This window comes from Plasmodium malariae (genome assembly GCF_900090045.1).
Source record: "Plasmodium malariae genome assembly, chromosome: 1".
Classification (NCBI taxonomy): Eukaryota; Apicomplexa; class Aconoidasida; order Haemosporida; family Plasmodiidae; genus Plasmodium; species Plasmodium malariae.
In genome coordinates, this window is record NC_041775.1 from 878,113 (window position 1) to 897,192 (window position 19,080).

Consider the following 19,080-nt stretch of genomic DNA (forward strand, 5'->3'; position numbering starts at 1 on the left):
GAACTAGCCATTTTTTTTTTTTTTCATAATTATTTTGTAATTAAAAATATGAATTATTACACATGAACTTGTTATAATTGTGTATGTGTACGGATTTTTGTATTTGTATTTGTGTTTGTATTTGTATTTGTATTTGTGTTTGTATTTGTGTTTGTATTTGTATTTGTGTTTGTATTTGTATTTGTGTTTGTATTTGTGTTTGTACGTGTATGTGTTTATGTATATATATTTATGTATGCACAAAACGTAAAAAGGAAAGGTCGAGAGGAAGAAGTCAATTTCAACCTTTAAAATTTTTTCAGACGAAATAATTAAATCTTTAATTATAATTGTTTATTTAAAAGATTAACGTTGAATTCGTACCCGTCCTAATATATATATTATATATATATATATATATATACGTATGTATATATGTACGTGTCTGTGTGTGTGCGAATATTACTGCATCCCATATGCATACATTTTGCCATTAAAAAGAAAAATGTTGATCAAAAATGCGGTGTATTTATGTGTACATTTCTCATTAAATTTAGGATAAAAAGGTGAAACATGTGCAATTACAAAAAAAAAAAAAAAAAAAAAAAAAAAAGTAAAATTTATCGCGCTAAACATATAACTACGTATAAATTTAACTATGTATAAATTGAACTAAGTATAAATTTAACTATGTATAAATTTAACTATGTATATATTTAACTATGTATATATTTATCTAAGTATATATTTAACTAGGTATACATTTAATTAGGTATATATTTAATTAGGTATATATTTAACTTGGTATACATTTAACTAGGTATACATTTAACTAGGTATACATTTAACTAGGTATACATTTAACTAGGTATACATTTAACTGGGTTTATATTTAACTAGGTAAACATTTAACGAGGTATATATTTATAATGGCGTATTTTTTTAAAGGCTGAAAAGTAATTTGAGTTTGCACTCCGGTGTTATATGCCCCATTTTAAGCTATCTTTTGATAGCATTTCCAAATTACCAACTCGTGGGTGGTCATATCTTTATTAAGGTAATTGTTCCATTGCTGGAAATAATTACTAAGTGAGAATTTGAGAGTAAGTAAGCATCAATTATTGTAGTTTTTTTTTTATTATTCATAAATTTGGAAAAATTGAATCCTAGATAGCCAAAATTAATACCGCCAATGATTACACTTTGATAAGCATCTCTATCATCACTATTAACATCTGCATCTTCACTTTCACTAATTGTTTTGAAATTATTAACAGAATTATATGATGAGTTACTATTTGAATGTTTATATAATAATATATCTTCTTTTACGTTTCCATTTTTTTCTCTCATTTTGTTTTCCTTAGATGTATTAGAAATATTATTATTATTTGAGTCTACAATAACACTTACATTATGCGTAGAACTATTGTCATTTAGTAAATTACAATTACTTGTATATTCTGTTGGCACTCCCCTACTATTGGAATAGCTATTGTTAGAAGTATTCATTTTATCATCATTTCTTGTATTACTTTGTTTTTTATAATTTGAAGATAAAAAATAGGACAGGTTAAATATTGATATGCCTTCATTTTCGTTTTCTTCCTTTTTTCTCTTTTCCTTTAACTCATTTATTTTCTCTGCACAGATACATTTTTTCGGAGGCATATCATGCTTTATTTCTATTTCCTTTATCAAAAATATTTCGAACGCTGATACAACTTCATATATTCGTAGCTGCGAATTGGGGAACAAGAAAAAAAAAAATAAAAAATAAAATAAAATGATGTTTTTTCGCAGTGATATCAGTAACGCGCCGAATAACACGGACACATGCACATACGTGAACGCGCACACGGGTACACCATACAAGCACAAACACATATACACACATACATATATACACACATACACACATACACACATACATATATACATATATACACACATACACACATACATATATACACACATACACACATACATATGTACACATTTACGAATGGGTTAAAAAAAGGAGGCAACTGTCACACAGCACACGAATGTATTCGAGAAAGGTTACCCGTCCATCGGTTAAAATAAGCAGCTTCGTAATAAAGTTTTTCGTTATGAAGATCTTAAAAATTGGAATGTCAAAAGCTTTAAAAGAATAAACTTCTTTATACATTTGAAGGTGAACAATGTGTATATAACCTAACTGGTCCCCATAAAAAATATATGCATCTTCTGAAAAGTTATATGAATACTGTTTATTTTTAAACAAATTCCAAAAAATGTTTTTCCTTTTTGAAGATTCAGAAGTTATTACAGTATTGCTTTTTTTTTTTTTTTTTTGTTTGTTTTTCTTTTTTGTTGTACCCTGTCTCATTTTTTCACTCTTATCATCAAACGGGTTAATAGACTTGTATAAATAATTAGTTGAAGAAAGCCAAGTACAAAAACTTGTGGCATAATTATTATTTTCCATATTTTTATTTTTACTTACTTGAGTTTTATTTTTTGGTAGGTTACTAATTACGCATACCAAGGTAGGATGCAATACTGTACCTTTTAACTTTTTACTGTTTCCTTTGTTCATTTCATTCTTAGTCAGCTCCAAAATATTATAATTATATTTGCTGCTTTCGTATCTGCTACTATTACTGTTATGGTGCGCGATCATGTTTTTATTCTGCAGATAACTCTTCTCCTCATTTGTCATTATGGAGCACAAATCCCAAACACATATACACACAAGATCCGTAAGATGACTTTGCAACTTCTTATTTTTTTTGAAAAAAGTAATATTCGATGAATCAAAATAAAAAAAACGAGACTTGAAATAAGACTGCTTTTTCTTAAACACATGGATGTTTAAAAACATGTCTATCCTGTTCAAGCTCCTTTTTTTCTCATCTTCATTAGCATTATCATTATCGTTGTCGTCATCATCATCATCATCATAATTATTTGAACGATTTCCTTCTTTGCAAATATCATACTTTACATTTCCTTTTTCCCACTTTTTCTCATTGTTCTGTTTACTTGTTACGTTATTGCATCCCTTCTTATCCTTACTTCTAACAAATTCAGTGGATGAAACTTTAGAAATATTTCGGCTTCTGTCATTGGCATGTTCCTGTTCCTCTTGTGCATTGTTGTTCAGTAACACAGTGTTGCTGTTATTGCCATTACCACTATCACTTCCACTGATGTTACTATTGCCAATATCGTTGTCGTTCTTGTTTCTTTCCTTGTTACCAAATTCTGAACGGTTCATATTTTTCCCCACTGCAAAAGTTGCACCGCTGTAGTTACTGTTTTCGCTATGTGATAACGTGTTGGAACTCCTTGTCGGCATTGCTGGTTTGTTGGGGTTTCCCTGATGCTGTTGCTGAGGACCCTGCTCACTGCAAACAAAATTCGAGTTGATAAACGTGGTGTGGTTGTTTACAGCCTTTCCATTAATTCCTTTTCCAATACTTACCAAATAAAAGCTATTATCATTTAAACATTTAATGTCAATAATATCATCATGGAGTTTAAGGACACACATAGCTTCCTTTATGATATAGCCTTTTTTATTATATATTTTTTTTTTTCTTACCTTTTTTTTTTTTTTTTTCTCCATATTTTTTTTTTTATTTTTTAAAAAATTTTCTTTAAAAAATTTTCGAATTTTTTTATTGCTCTCCTTTATTTTGCTCCCAAAATTGTAATTTTCTTCTTCGCTTTTTTTTCTTTTTTTTTTAATTTGTTCCGTACTTTGTTCATAATTATTCGCATTTGTTGATACTTCCTTATCGTGCGTTTCATGTCTGTCATCATGAGACTTGCGTTGTTCACCTGTTTTATATTCTCCATCATTTTTTATGCGATCATGTTTCTCCTCTACATCCTCATCCTCCTCATCATAGCCGTCCTCTTCCTCGTCCTCATCCTCGTCCTCTTCATATTCATCTTCATCATATTCCTCGTCATAATGTTCGTCATACTGTTCATCATCGTACCCCTCGCAGTACTGTTCGTAGTACTCCTCTTCATAATCTTCGTCATATGGCTCGTCCTCCTCATCTTCCTCTTCATGAACCTCCTCTTCTTTCGTCTCGTACTTTTCCTTACCATAATGTGCGTGATTACCTTGATAGAACCCCCCTATTCCTCCTCCTCCTCCTCCTACTCCTGGCTGTTCATGTTGCTTTTGTTTTTCTCTTTCCTTTTCATTATTATATGGAATATTATCATAATTTTTTGAATTCTTCCTAAGATTGAGCATTTCCCTATTCTTTCGATCGCTTGAAAAAATTGAAGAGTTTCTATGTGAGTTTTCGTTATTCGTAATACAATTTTTTTTCTTCTTCTTATTATTACTATCTATAAAATTACCTAAAAAAATATTATAAATATATAGATTGCCACTATCATCTGATATCATCAAAAATTTACCATTGCTATTCCACAGTACGCTTGTTATAGTACCGTATTTATATGAAATGTCTTCATAGTTATTTGTAAATTTGCACAATCTTATTTGAAATTTTCTTTTGTCCAACTGCTGCTTCTGTTGATTATGTTGAATATAGTGTTGATGTTGATGTTGATGTTGATGCTGATGCTGATATTGATACTGGTGTTGGTATTGATGATGATGATACTGTTGTTCTGTGTTGACACTTTTTTCATTATTTATATGTACTAATGCAAAAATTGGCAAGAAAGGATGTGATATAATAGCTCCTGTTTTTAATACTGATAAACTCTCCTTATCACATGTTAGGGTATTTATAAAATTATATTTTTTTCTTACACAACTGTTCATATATCGATCTAAATACTCAAATAGATTTTTAAATTCATTCTTTTCATTTTTCCCATTTATTTTATCTTTATCATTTAAATTTACGTTTTTATGTAGTAGTAGTAAAATCATCTCCATATATTTCTCTGCCGATTTAGAAATAATTATATTGTTCTTTAGTTCATAATTCTTACCATGCTTCTGTCTTTTACCATTACCATTACAATCGCTATTGTTATTACTGTGGTTGATGTTACTGCTGTAGTTATGATTGCTAATACTTTTATCCCTTGTACCTTCCTGCTCATCATCTGAAGTCTTATCCTTTTCTTTTATCTTTATATTCCTTGTTTGGTCCTTGCTGCTGTAGATTTTTTCCCCCTTCTGTGGGTTATTATTTGTAGGGGATACAGCGTTCTCTTCATCATACTTGTCATTGTTATCACTGCTAATATTTCTAATGTTGTTATCATAACCCACAGGGATGCTTCTATTCCCAGAACTGCTTCTCAGAGGATGATTATATGTCTTACCATGACTATGTCTCCTCTTCTTTTTATATTTCTCTTCTTCTTCTTCTTCTAAAGTGTAATAAGCGTTTTGTGATAGTGCACTGACGTTTCTACTGCTCTGGTAACTGCCATAATATATGGAGTCCAAATTATTTGAACTCAGTAGTAAAGTTAATGTATTATCATATGTGTAAAAAAAATTATGAAAAAAAATATTATTAACGAAATAATTATTATACGAATTACTAAAAAAGTTGGTAATGCTATAATCGTTTGGAATGAAATTACTCATAAAGGAACACAATGGAATTAAATTATGCATACATTGAATATGCATGCATTTGTATATGTACAGCAATTTGTTCATGTTAATGTCCAAAAATATTTTCTGATTCTTGTTCTTATTCTGTTGCTTATTCCTTCCCTTTTTATTTTTTCTTTTTATTGTTTGGTTTTGTTCCTCTGCATGTGCCCACGGGTTAGGTCTCCATAGGTCATCATTATTCGTAATTCCATTTCTGGTAATTTCTTGTGCCTTTTTATCTTCATTCACTTTATCATTACCATTAACATAACCTAATGAAGCTTCCTTACAAACTCTGTCACTGCACGATGCAGCATGTGAAGAGCAGTGGGGTGTTCCACGCCTTTTCTCTGCATTATCATCGCCATTGTTATTAATTCCCTTGCCAGTCATGTTATTTGGCATGGGTGCTGTAGTACTACCTGTATCCTTGTTATTGCTATACAATTTGCTTGTTTTCCTTCTGTTCGAAATTTTCCTTTTATTAATATTTCTATTATTATTGTTATTTACGTCTTTATAATCATATTTCAAATCGTTGTACGATATGTAGTTAATAAACTTACACTTTTTGTTTAGCTTTTTTAAATGATCCAAGATGCAAATTTTTTTTATTTTATTCTTCCTATGGATGTATATTATGGTGCTATTATGGCTGTCTATTTTTCCCTTTTCAATTATATGCCTTTGGTTAAAATTGCGGAAGAGCAGAGACAGAGGAATTACATGTGGCAGTTTGTTATGGTAGCTCCTGCATTCGTTCTCATGCTTCATGAGGTCTTCACTCTCACTGCGATTGCTATATCTGTTGCTATGTCTGTTTCTGTGCCTGTTGATGTGTTTGCTGTTTTGTTTTCCGCTCTGTCTATTGCTGTAATCGTTCACGTTAAGCAAACTACTACCATTTAAGTTATTAATGCTCAAACTTTTCGTTTCATTGAGGCTGGCACCTGTTATATCACCACTATAATTTGCAATGGGTATTTTAGAAGCAGTAGGAACAGCAGTGCTGCTGTCATCTATGTTGGAGCTGTTCGCATTATTGCTTCTAGCATAGTTGTAATTTTTTTTATTTGGACCCTCCTTATCATTAAATAGAATAACGTACTTTTCATCCTTTTTACTGATATCCATCTTTTGAAAGTTTCTATTACTGTGAAAATGGTACTTGCTTTTTTTTAAGTCCTCTTTCGAATTGGACATATTTAGGTTCATATCATAATTAGATCCTGTTCTCCTATCATTTATCATTTTTTTTTTTATTTTAAAAATGTTATCATAATTTAGGGAGTAATAGTACGAGTTCAATAAATTTTTTTTTTTATTTTTCTCACCCGTTATTCTATTATCTTTGTTACTAGAACTGTCACTTGAAAGCAAATACTCTTTTGAAATTTTTTTTTTTTTTTTTGATTTTTTCCCCACTTCATGATTCTTGTTCTTTTCATTTTCGTTCTTCTCCTTCTCGTTCTTTTCATTTTCGTTCTTCTCCTTCTCGTTCTTTTCCTTCTCGTTCTTCTCCTTCTCGTTCTTTTCCTTCTCGTTCTTCTCCTTCTCGTTCTTCTCCTTCTCGTTCTTCTCCTTCTCGTTCTCCTCATACTCGTTCTTCCCCTCCTCACGCGTTGAACAGTTTACAATAACACTGCTATTATTTCCACTATTCGTATCTACTGTTCTACTCACATCACTAACACTTTTTTTGATTTTTTTTAAGAAGCTAAATTTTGAATTAAAGAAAGCAAATTTTTCTTGGCTATTAGATTTTTTAAAAATGAAATTTGTATGATTGCATGTTAGTGAACCTCTTTCTACATGTGCATTTGGAATTATAATATCATCCACTTCGTATACTCTACATCCGTTATTATACAAATCATAAAGCATTTTGTATTCTTTTTGATAACTACATCTTGTGTTAGATACACTACTGCTGCTGTTATGATTTTTGTTTTCATATGATATATCCTTTTTTTTTTCCCCTACATCTGCATGTGTTATGGCAGTAGCCCTACCTGTGGAAGCATTCCCTATGTAATTCGTTGCATTGATAGATGCATTATTATCTGCATTACTCAATGCATTGTTTGCTGCGTTGTTCGCTGTGTTGTTCGCTGCGTTGTATGCTACATTGGTTGCTGCATTGGATGATGTGTCGTTTCGTTCGTCCTTACCCCCAAGATCATCCGCTTCGCCATCATTATTATGTAACGCACTTAAATTATGGAGGTCAAGAATGTTAACTTTATCGTTCATAAAATCATTATAATCATAAAAATTTTTATTAAAAAATAGCAAAAAGGATCTATACGTGCAATTATTAAGCTTCCATAATGCATACACATGTTTGTTATAATAGTATGAGATATGTGAATCGATAAAGTGCTCACATGTAACATAATCTGCTTTTTTTCTTTTCGATTTATTAAAAAAAAAAGGAAATGATAAAAATGTCAACAAGGTACTCTTCACATTATATGCTGATTTGTATAATAGCATTTTTAATTTTGAAAAAAGAAATTTATTTATGCAAATTGATAGATTATCTATATGAAGCAATAACACATAAGTTTTGTAGTAAAACATGTATGTGTCTTTGTTTATAAATCCGTTATTACGACTGAATCTACTGCGTTGACGCTCCCGTTGTTTGTCATACATCTGCCTTAACAGCAGCAACTGCTGTTGCTTCTGATGCAGCTGATACCGTTGATGCCGCTTTGAACTACTTGCAGTTGTAAGCTCCTCACACTCCTCCATTTTCCGTCGCTTGTTCTTGTGTGCATTATTTATTAGATGCAATTTGGGCGTAAAAATATTTGACTTATACGCAAATATGTTGAAGTTACCAAGTAAGAGCTCAAAGATAGAGAGAAAGATACTAATGATACAAAATTTTTCAAATAATATATCAGCTGATGAAGTCATTTTTTTTTTTTTTTTTTTTAAATTATATCCACATGATTTTATACTTATCTGTTGGTCTATATTAGTATTATTACTGTTGGGAGTAATTCCATTTAGTAATTGGTTTGATTTCTTTTGTATAATTTCTTGTTCATTGTAAGGAGTGATAAGAGCATCCTTGTTAAATGTTAAGCTTTTTTCATTTCCTCCTTTTTCGAAACATACATCTTCATTTGGGTTAACAGAAAATTTTCCCGTATGTTCTCCTTTTCCTTGACATTGTTTATTATATCTGTTCCCCTGCTGATTATTCCTTCGATTTGTTTTCTTATCTACGTAACAACAATTAACGAACTTAGCAAATAAGCTAGTTACAGTCGATTTATTTTTGTATACATCCTCTACATTCCAATTCATTTTTTTTATTTTTTTTAAAAAGATATGCAAGATGTGGAATAAATTATTGAAGTTTTTCAAATTTCTAAATTTTTTTTTTTTTTCTTTTCCCCCTCCTTCACCCCTATTCGGCCTACACTTATTCTTCGTAGTATTGGTTTCATTTATGATAATGTCATCACAATCAAAAAAATTATAATACTTTTTCAATATAATAATGCATATGATGAACACACTGATATAGCACAAGAAAAGATCTATTAAATGAATATAATAGCAGAAATATTTGCGGTCAATTTTTACATGCATTCGATGTGCATCTGCGTACTCATCCATCGGGATGCCCGGCCGTTCCCTGTCTTTGAATACGTTCGACTTACCCTTTCCACCATGATAATCACCAGAAGTAGCAGCAGGAGTAGAGGCAATATCTCCTTTGCATTTTTCTTTGCTCTCCCCCCCCTCAGTGCTTACATATACTCCTGTATTTGTCATTGTATTTGATACTGTATTTTCCACTTTATGCTTCTCCCTTGTGCTCTGTCGGCACCATTTTTTCCTTTTTTCATGAGCAAAATAATTGGACAAGCTCATTCGGAGAATAATAATTTGAAGGAAGGGTACATGCAAAGCTGTGAGAGATTTATATTTTTTACTTTTCAAAAAATTAAATATTATGACTACAACATCATTAATATATATGAGCAAAATCGATATTATGTAACTAATAAGGAATAACATGGTGTCTTCTTTTGTTATTTCTTCGACAATGTATAAGGAAAAAAGATTAAAGAATAAATGGGTCAGTACAGTATTATATTTATTTAGAGGCAAGTAATACGAGTTATACGGAGTACACATCTGATTTGACTGTTCACTTGAAAACGCACGATGACGATCATCATAACGATGATCATTATCATAATCATAGTCATCATCCTCCTCTTTCTCCTCGTTATCATCGTATATTAACATAAAATTCAAGCAATTTTTACTAGTACTCACTATGTCCTTATCACTGTTTACAGAATTTATTTTGGCCAGCAGTGAGGTTATAAAAGAGCTTAGATTAAGGTGCTTACCAGATGCTTCTAGAACTCTTAAATCTCTTAACTTGTTTATTAGCAAGAGGACACTGCTCGCATTGTCATCATAGAAATCTTCATTGTTCCTGCTGTAGTTACCTGTGTTACTTGCACTGCTACTTATACTGCTACCTGCACTTCTACTCCTACTGAGGACAATGCTGCTGCCCCTCCTCCCAGTACTACTTCTATTAACAGGGTGGTAGACATTTCCACTTATGTCGATATAGCGGCTATCTTCTGTGCACTTCTGATAAAACGATATCGTTTTATTACTATCATTAAGATAATTGCTACCACTACAATTTTGAATAGAATAATTAAACAGCTGGCAGCTCTCTCTTTTAATTTGTTCTCCTCTCGAACTTACACCCATCTGGAGTAACTCCTCCTCAGGGAAATTATTCGAAGAACTACTACATTCTAACTGCACTATGCTCTTAATCTGACAAAATAATATGCGAGTAAGGTTAGAGAATAAGCGTAAGGAATATATGAAGTTTATTGAATTGTCTTCTTCTTCTGATTTTTTAACAAGTATTTTATTATTATTTTTTTTTCCTTTTTTTGCAAAAGATGATGAACATATAATTGAAAATAGATAATTATTACCCCAAAGAAACTTTTCTAAATACATTTCAAAAAATAAAACAAAAAAATATTTGTATTTCTCATACGTCTGTTTATTTTTACAATTATTAATATTGTAAAAAAAGATGAAGCAAAAAACAAACGACAGGTTGCACATCTTTCTTTTTAAAAAGTGCAATGAGTAGAAGTACGACTCGACAGTGCCAATCCTAATACTAAAGCTGTCAAGGATGTTTCTAGTGTTGCTAATGCTGCTAATATTCCCTATGCCGCTAACATTTTCCATGCCGCTAACATTTCCCTTACCTCTAACATTGTAACTCACATGTGCTTCTACCATTCCCTGCTCCTCGCTTAACTCATTCTTTATCTTATCTTTTATAATACTTGTTAAAATGAAAAATAAAAAATTATTTATCTTCTCCTCTTCACATTTTACATACACCTCTTTGTATTTCTTTAACAGAATCATTTTCATTACATAAAAATACATGTTGTTGTAATAGTTATAGTGCCTATAATCATCCTTATCAGTGCTAATCTTTTCATTCAAAATAAAATTCAAGTATTTCATTATGAAATGGAGATCATCCGCGTCTTTCTTCCCCTTGTTCTTTTCTGTGCTGTTCTTACCTGTCTCTTCTGCATTACCATGATTGCTCTCTTTGTCCACATCGCTGTATAGTATTGCATCTTCTTTTGGATGGTTTTCTATCCTGTGCTCCTCCGGCTTCCCCTCTTTCGAATGATTCTCTATCCGCTGCTCCGACGTCTTCCCCTTTTCAACATTACCACTAGTAGAGACATACACATCCTTTTCACTCCCATGCAAGCCCTCAGATTTTTGTTCATCAGATACAAATTCATTATTATGAACTGATAAATTAACAGGACCAGCGCTTTCAACAATAGCACTACTGTTGTTTTCACTGCATATGATATTACCATTACCAATACCATTACAATTATCACTTCCAATAGTTATACCATTATCAAAAACTTGTGGAACAACATATGAAATATATATAAGTCTAATAATAAAAATGCTAAGCTGTGCATCCCTTAAATATTGATGTATTACATCTACAACATCTTTTATATCTCCTGAAAGGATAAAAAAGGCTATTGCTAAGTAGTACCTTTTTATTTGCATTAATTTATATGCATTGTTCATAAGCGCATTAATCCATCTCTTTTGTTTGAAATCATTTGATAAGAAATCATAAACTTTTAGCTGTTTCTTTATTTTATAAAATAACATCAATTTGTGTTTTTCATTTCTGGCTATATATAATAATGCTAAGAAATCTAAACATTCATTTATCTCATTCTGCTTTTCCTTATCCTCTATATTTAGACTATTTATTTTTTTAATTGTTCTATTTACTAATACGTCATGAAGATATAATAAGCTGTTTCTATTTTCAACCAGGTAAAGCAGTTTCATGCTTTTAAAAAAATTAAAAAAGCTATACCACAATATATTTTCAATAATAAATTCATAGTTATAAATTTTGTTAATCTGTACATCATCATTTAATTCTATTTGTTTTCCTTTTTTCCTATTACTTACATTTTTCTCTTCATACAATTTTTTACTTTTAATCAAAAATATATTTCGATCCATATACTCGCAGTTATCCACAAGATTCACTATGTTGTAGATACTAGAAGCGGAAGTGGAGAAAGCTGTAGTAGTAGAGATATCACCTCTAGCTTTGATAGTAGTACCAGCAGCGACTGCAGCACCAACAGTAATAGAACGTGCAAAAGTATTAGTTCTCTTATAGGGATCATTCAATAATTCTCCATATATCTTATGAAGGGAACTCATATCAAATAAGTCGACAAGCAATAAATCATTTTCACTAACACTAATATAAAAATAATGTTTATAAAATGATATCAAGTTTTCCACATAATTGCATATGGTACTTTCTATTATTTGATCATTTAAAAAATGAAGAAAATAGCTATACTGGTAATGTATTTCTAATTTTATGTTTAATAAGAAATAACAATTTACATATAAACGGAAAAAGAAAAGTAACACATAAACTAAGTTAACTTCCTTTGTGCTGATATATTCATTACTACTTCTTACATAGTCAGATATGTACATACTTTCATTCTTTACTAAATCCTTTTCTGCAATGAGTTTAAAGTACTCACAGTGGCATCCAACGTAGTGTTTCCTCTGTGATAACCTAGAATTGCCATCTCCATCATCATTACTGCTATGGCTGCTATCACCACTATAGTTACTATCGTTACGTCCATACTTGCCACTAGAAGGACCATCTTCACTTACACTAGAATTTTCCCCTGTCTTTTCTATACATCTAAAATTATGGCAAAAAGAGTTCAACATGCAGAAAAGAAGTAATTGGAAAAAGCTATTTAAATGTGGAACGTTCAGATGTAATACTAATATTTGCAGCATTTTAATTTCTTCTATATGTAACTCAAAATTCATTACATTCGAATGTTTTAATAAACTTTTGAACTGTTCTTCCTCTTTTCCACGTTCGTCTTCACTTTCCTCTATCTGTGGTTCTACATCATCCATCATATCCGACTCTTCCTCTCTTTTTTCATCGCTTCTTGAGTTCAATTCTTCATCTGATGCGCCACTTGCCAGATCAGAGTTGTCCCTTTTGCTTCCCCCATTATCTTTATCGTATTTTATTTTTTCTGCTTCCTTAGCTTCTTCCTTTTTATCTTTTCCCTTTTCGACTGAATCTTCGTCCGAATTTAAATTAAAGTCATCCAAAGAAATAGATTCATTGTCGAATAGATATATGGACTTATCCTTGTTATTATCTACCTTATCTTTATCTTTTTTTTTAATATCAAGCTCGTCATCCTTCGGTCTATTTATTTCACCGGATAGATCTTTTTCCCTTTGTTGTAGTTCACAAATTTCGGTGTTAATAAAATTTAGATCATACAAAAATTGGCTTTTTTGCACGCATGAAATATCGCTGTAATTGTTCGAATAAATATACAGCAAATTTTCCTGTTTTAATATAAAATGTAATGAACAGTGTTTTTTAATTTTATATTTTCCTTTTTTCTTAAAAAATTTATTTAACATTATATTTAATAATAACTTTAGAGCTACATATACATGTGAAAACAACCCCATTTTTATATAATTCAGTAATATAACAGGATGATAAAAAATCATTTTTTTTTTTTTTTTTTTTTTTTTTTTTTGAACACAGGAAAGAACGGCGTAGCATTTTTTCATTTGTTCATTTTGCCCTTCACATTTTTTTAATTTACTAATTAAATTAATTTTATGAAAAGAGACTGAAGGTCGTGAACGCACTGAACACACTCCACTGTTATAGCAGCACTCTTTGTCAGTCCCCCGTTTTTTGCTATTTTTTTTCTTCTCGTTTTTTAACAAATTTCCATCTTTCTTCATTTCATTCTCTTCCTCATTTTGCAACCTCTCAAACAAGATTAACATATTCTGAAACAAAAAAACGTGCCTTGAAAAAATGAACACATTATTTTGAAACTTTAAAATATTCCATCTGTCTTCATTAACAGAGTTGTTAAATAAAACAACTGAAGCATGGTAATTTCCTCCCATTCCTTTTTCCTCTATATGTGCAAACAAACAGTTGTTGTTTTTGTTGTTAAAATTTTTCAAATTTATTGCAAAATTTAGTACTACAAAATATATATTTTTTTCACCTGAACAAGTCATAAATAATTTCATTTTTTTGTTTCTTAACATTTTTGGAAAAGAAAGAGAAATAACATAAATTTTTCTCTTCTTTTGAATATGCGATGTACCCGTAAAATTAACTATCTCTTCGTTAAAAATTATATCATTATATATTGTGTTCAAATTTAAAATGTGCAAATTTTTATTCGTAATTAATAAAATATAATAATCATATACCATTGTATGAACAAGGTCCGAAATATTTGTAATTTGAAGAAAATGAATAATTTGTCCTTTCTGTGCACAGAAGAAGTATAAATTGACAAAATTCATGCTTTCACATTTGAGCTTATTTGACATTTCCCCCTTCAAATATTCACTGTCCTTATAATGATGCAAATCTGCATTTTCACTAGGTTTACTTTTGTATTTGTTGTCGTTATTACTTGTGCACACGCTATTCCTCATATGTTCATCAGTGTTATCAATATGGTCGTCAATACCACTGAGCAAAAGCACGTATTCCTTGTTCATTGTTTTGTTTTTACTAACACGTACTTCTCTTCTTTTAAAGGAAAATGAGTCGTCCATATTTTTATAAAACATCCCATCAGTGTTTTTAAGAAATATATCGTCATTGCTTTCATAAAACGTGCTATCAATACTTTTGTAGGGAGCGTTATGGTTCGACGTAGGAATGGAATAACTGTCAGAGGCTTCATTTTCATATTCTTGATAACATGCGTCGAAAGAAGAATTTTCTGGGCTATTTATTTCCCTGTAGGAATTATTTTTCAATTTATTTGATATCAACAAGGTATGATTTGATGCTAAGAGGAATATGTTTTGGTATGACAAGTAAAAACTGGACAGTAAAAATTTGGGTTGTGTAGGATTAAACAAAGTGAATATGTTTTTTAATTTTAAATTAATATATATAAAATTACCCTTACAAATTTCAAGGGTTGATATAGTAAGCATATACACCTTTTTCTTCTTTTTTTCTTGATCTAAATATGTGTATTTTATAATTAACAGAAAATGTTGTTCATTATTTTTATAATATAAATGAAAATCTTTTATCATGTAATTCACAATTTTGAAATAATTCCCCTTTTCCATTTCTGCAATATCATGTTTAACTTTATTTATATATTTATTATATGTTAAAGTAATTTTTTGATTTGAACTTTTTGCAAAATCTTCTTCTCCCTTTTTATTATTATTCAATTTTGTATCATGATAAATTTCATCAAATATACAAAGCATTTTCATATTATGAACAATATTCATTCTCTCTGATTTCAATACAAAAATATGTTCCCTCTCCTTATCAATACACATTAATAAAAAAAAGGAATCAAAAGATTCAATAATGCTACTTTTATATACCAACGGAATAACATTTTTTTTTTCTAAAAATTCGCTAGCTGAAATAAAAATATTTTTATTTTTCCTGACTTGTTCATAATAATTGCAAATTTTGTACGTATAACTGTAAATGAAATGCGATTTTGCCTTTAAACAAATATTTCCCTTGTGCTTTAAAATGTAATACTTGTCAATATACATGCTGTTTACACAGCATATTAGGGGAAATTCTTTTCTTTTCTTTCGTCTCTTTATTTTATTATTTTTCATATCTTCCACATTTCCCACATTTCCCACATTGGCAATATTTGAATCATTTGGCACATTTCGGACATTCCCATAGTTTTCCACCGTTGGCAATTTTCCACCGTAATTATTCGTGTACCCGATTTGATTACTACTATTACAGTTGTTCGAATTTTTATCCGCTAACGAGACATGCTGGTTTAGCACATTCAAACCATTTGCGTTCATGAAGCTATGACTATATGCATCCATCATACTGTTGTTTTGTGTAATATTCTCAGTTAGGCTGTGATTACTAATAAATTTAACTTCTTTAGATGAGCAATCCTTTTCCCTTTTGGTAGTAATAATTCCAGTGGTGTTATTATCACCTTGATGAGGAATTGCATTCCTGTGTTCTTTTCTTTTTATGCATCCAGAAAAGTTATACAGGTATAATTTGTAACTTGACTTGTTGACTAAAACAAGTACGTTTTGATACATGCTGATGTCCATATGGTAATACTCTTCTAGTTTGTGCCAATCCATTTTGTCCACTGGTAGGGAATTCTGTTCATCCGTTTGCTTGTTTTGTATGTTTTGCAAGTTTTGCATATTTCGCTCAGTTTGCTCATTCTGCTTAATTTGCTCATTATGCTCAGTCTGCTCATTATGCTCATTATGCTTATTTTGCTCATTATGCTCAGTCTGCTCATTTTGCTCATTTTGCTCATTCTGCTCATTCTGCTCATTCTGCTTATTTTGCTCATTTTTTATTTTTCTTTTTAAAAAACGCTTCTCACAATTTTGATTTAGTGCACATGTTTTATAATCAAGCAAATACCTAACACTTACACTCTTTTCTTTTTTAATCCATATATCACTAGGTTTGATAAGTATTTCATAAACGTCGGAATTATAAGTGGCGATTTTTATTGAAAAGGGTGGCATTAGATTATTAACTGTACTTAGTAGCTTTTGAAATAATAAAAAGTCTTTTTCTTTTTTATCACTTCGATTGGTTGTCAGAGTCATATCATCACATGTCGATGAAAGAGGAATATTAGAAATGTTTGATTTTTTCATATAAACAAGTTGATTAAAAGATGGAGAATTTTTGGTTAACATAAAGGAGTTAGAAGAATCATATATTTTTTTAATTTTCCATTTCCCATATTTTATATTATATTCATTATCAGGTAAGTACGTATCATCAGTATAGATTGAAATAAGAGAAGTATTCATTAAATCGTATTCAATTTTTGCATTAAGAATATAACAAAAGTTTATATTTATTGGTACATGTTCATAATTTAGAATATTTTTTATATGTATATTGTTATCGTATATGTTAAAAATTGCATAAACATTAAATATCATATATTCCTTATCATCATAATTGTCATTAAACTCGTCAAAGTATACACAATTTTTTATTTTATTTTTTTTTTTGTACGTAACAGCGTCTGACTCTTTTTTTTCACTTAGCTGATTTCTAGATGCATACACAATTAAGTACTCGTTTTTTTCGAGTCCCTCTGTTCTGCTATTGATGCCTCTGCTGTTCCTGCAGTTGTTATTGCTATGCATATTTTCATCATTTCCACAGTTACCACTATTTTCACCATTTACATTATTCTTTATAAAATATTTATAGTAACCGTCCTCCTCCTTTTCACCCTTATCTACCCAACGCCATTTAATACTGTTAATCATGTTTTCAAAATATAAAATGTAAATCCTACATATAGATATAAATGTAAACTTGTTCTGACAGTTCATGTGCTCCTTCCATATGTACATATACCCGTCACGGCATATGGACACTAAAATGCAAAATCTCTCGTCTGTGTTCTCTTTCCACTTTACTGCATACACGTTGTTCTGATGATGCAGGATGTTCAGCAAAAATATGTTCCTCCTGTCTGTGTATACATTTTCCGCTTTTTTTCTGGAATGACCACATGCGCGGGTAAAGTCGTCATCATCATCATCATCATTTTCATCATCGTAGTAGTCATCATCATCATCATCATCTTCGTCATCCTCCTCATCATATTCGCTATAGTCGTATTTCCCCTCTTCCTCCTCGAGGCAATTTTTCAAATCTCGACTTTTCCCTCCGTGAGCCACCGACACAGAGGTGGTCGACTTATCATGACGAATTTCAGAGTGCACTATTTCATTAATTTTATTGGTATTATTTTGATCAATGTTTTTCCAGTCATAGTAAAATGATTCCAAGTTAATGCTTTTTTTATTTCTATTTACATCGGTGCAAGTTCCTGCTTCTTTATGTCTTATATCTTCATAAAATAAGGACGATTTCGTTCTTATAAAAATATTTTTATTTTTCGTTTTTTCGTTTAACACATCATCTAAATCTTTTAATCTGTTAGATTTTTTTTTTTTTTTTCTTCTTCTTCTTCTTCTATTCTGCTTCTTTATAGAAGCTATTTGATTTTTATTTTCATCTTTTTTGCTTTCACTAACAGGTAACACATCCTCATTTTGCTTTAAAGAAATATTGCATAAGGCTTGGTTTTCTACATAGTTATCTTCACCCTCACAACTAGTAGAATGCTGTGAGTGCAATTTTTCATGGTTATTTTTACTGGCTACATAAGTTGAACCTCTTCTCCTTTTCCTTTTCTTCCTTTTTGAAATATTACCCTTCTTTTTATATCCATTTTGTGCTCTTCTTCTTAACTTGTTCAATAACAATTCATTGATGAAAAATATAAAGACCATTTTATTTTTGTCTTTATTTCTTTTCACTTGTTCTTCTTTCATTATTCCAGCACCTAAATAAATGTAGTCATGATTATCACAACATTCATTATTCTTCTTACTATTGCTTAGACCTATTTTATCATTTTTATAATAAAATTTTAACACGTCTTTTATCAGTATATCATGATATAGTAAACCACCAAATGGAAATATATCATACGAATTATATGTGTATTCATGATCATATCTTTTATAATTACTTTCTTCATCTTTTAAGAAGTCTATTTTATTAATCTTTGGCTTTTTATATAAATGTAGCAATTTTTCATTATTATACTCATCATGCCATAATCCACCGCACCTATTCGGGGTGGAACCGTTCATCCTTCAAGGAAAATAACACGACTGTTGCAATTTATGCCTTCTTATTCACCTTTTGCGTTTCACCTTCTCATTTACCTTTTTTGCGTTTCGCCTTCTCATTTACCTTTTTTGCGTGTTCATGTCTCTTTTATTTT

General features: G+C 30.4%; 1 protein-coding gene across 1 annotated transcript; it reads right to left on the reverse strand.

Annotated features, from left to right (window-relative positions):
* Window positions 1–1,020: 1,020 nt before the first annotated feature.
* PmUG01_01027500 (conserved Plasmodium protein, unknown function) lies at window positions 1,021–18,946 on the reverse strand (the record flags this gene model as incomplete). Its single annotated transcript, XM_029008512.1, has 2 exons — window positions 1,021–1,719; window positions 2,045–18,946. The coding sequence occupies 2 exons, from the start codon at window positions 18,944–18,946 to the stop codon at window positions 1,021–1,023; spliced, it is 17,601 nt and encodes a 5,866-aa protein (XP_028860064.1).
* Window positions 18,947–19,080: the final 134 nt, after the last annotated feature.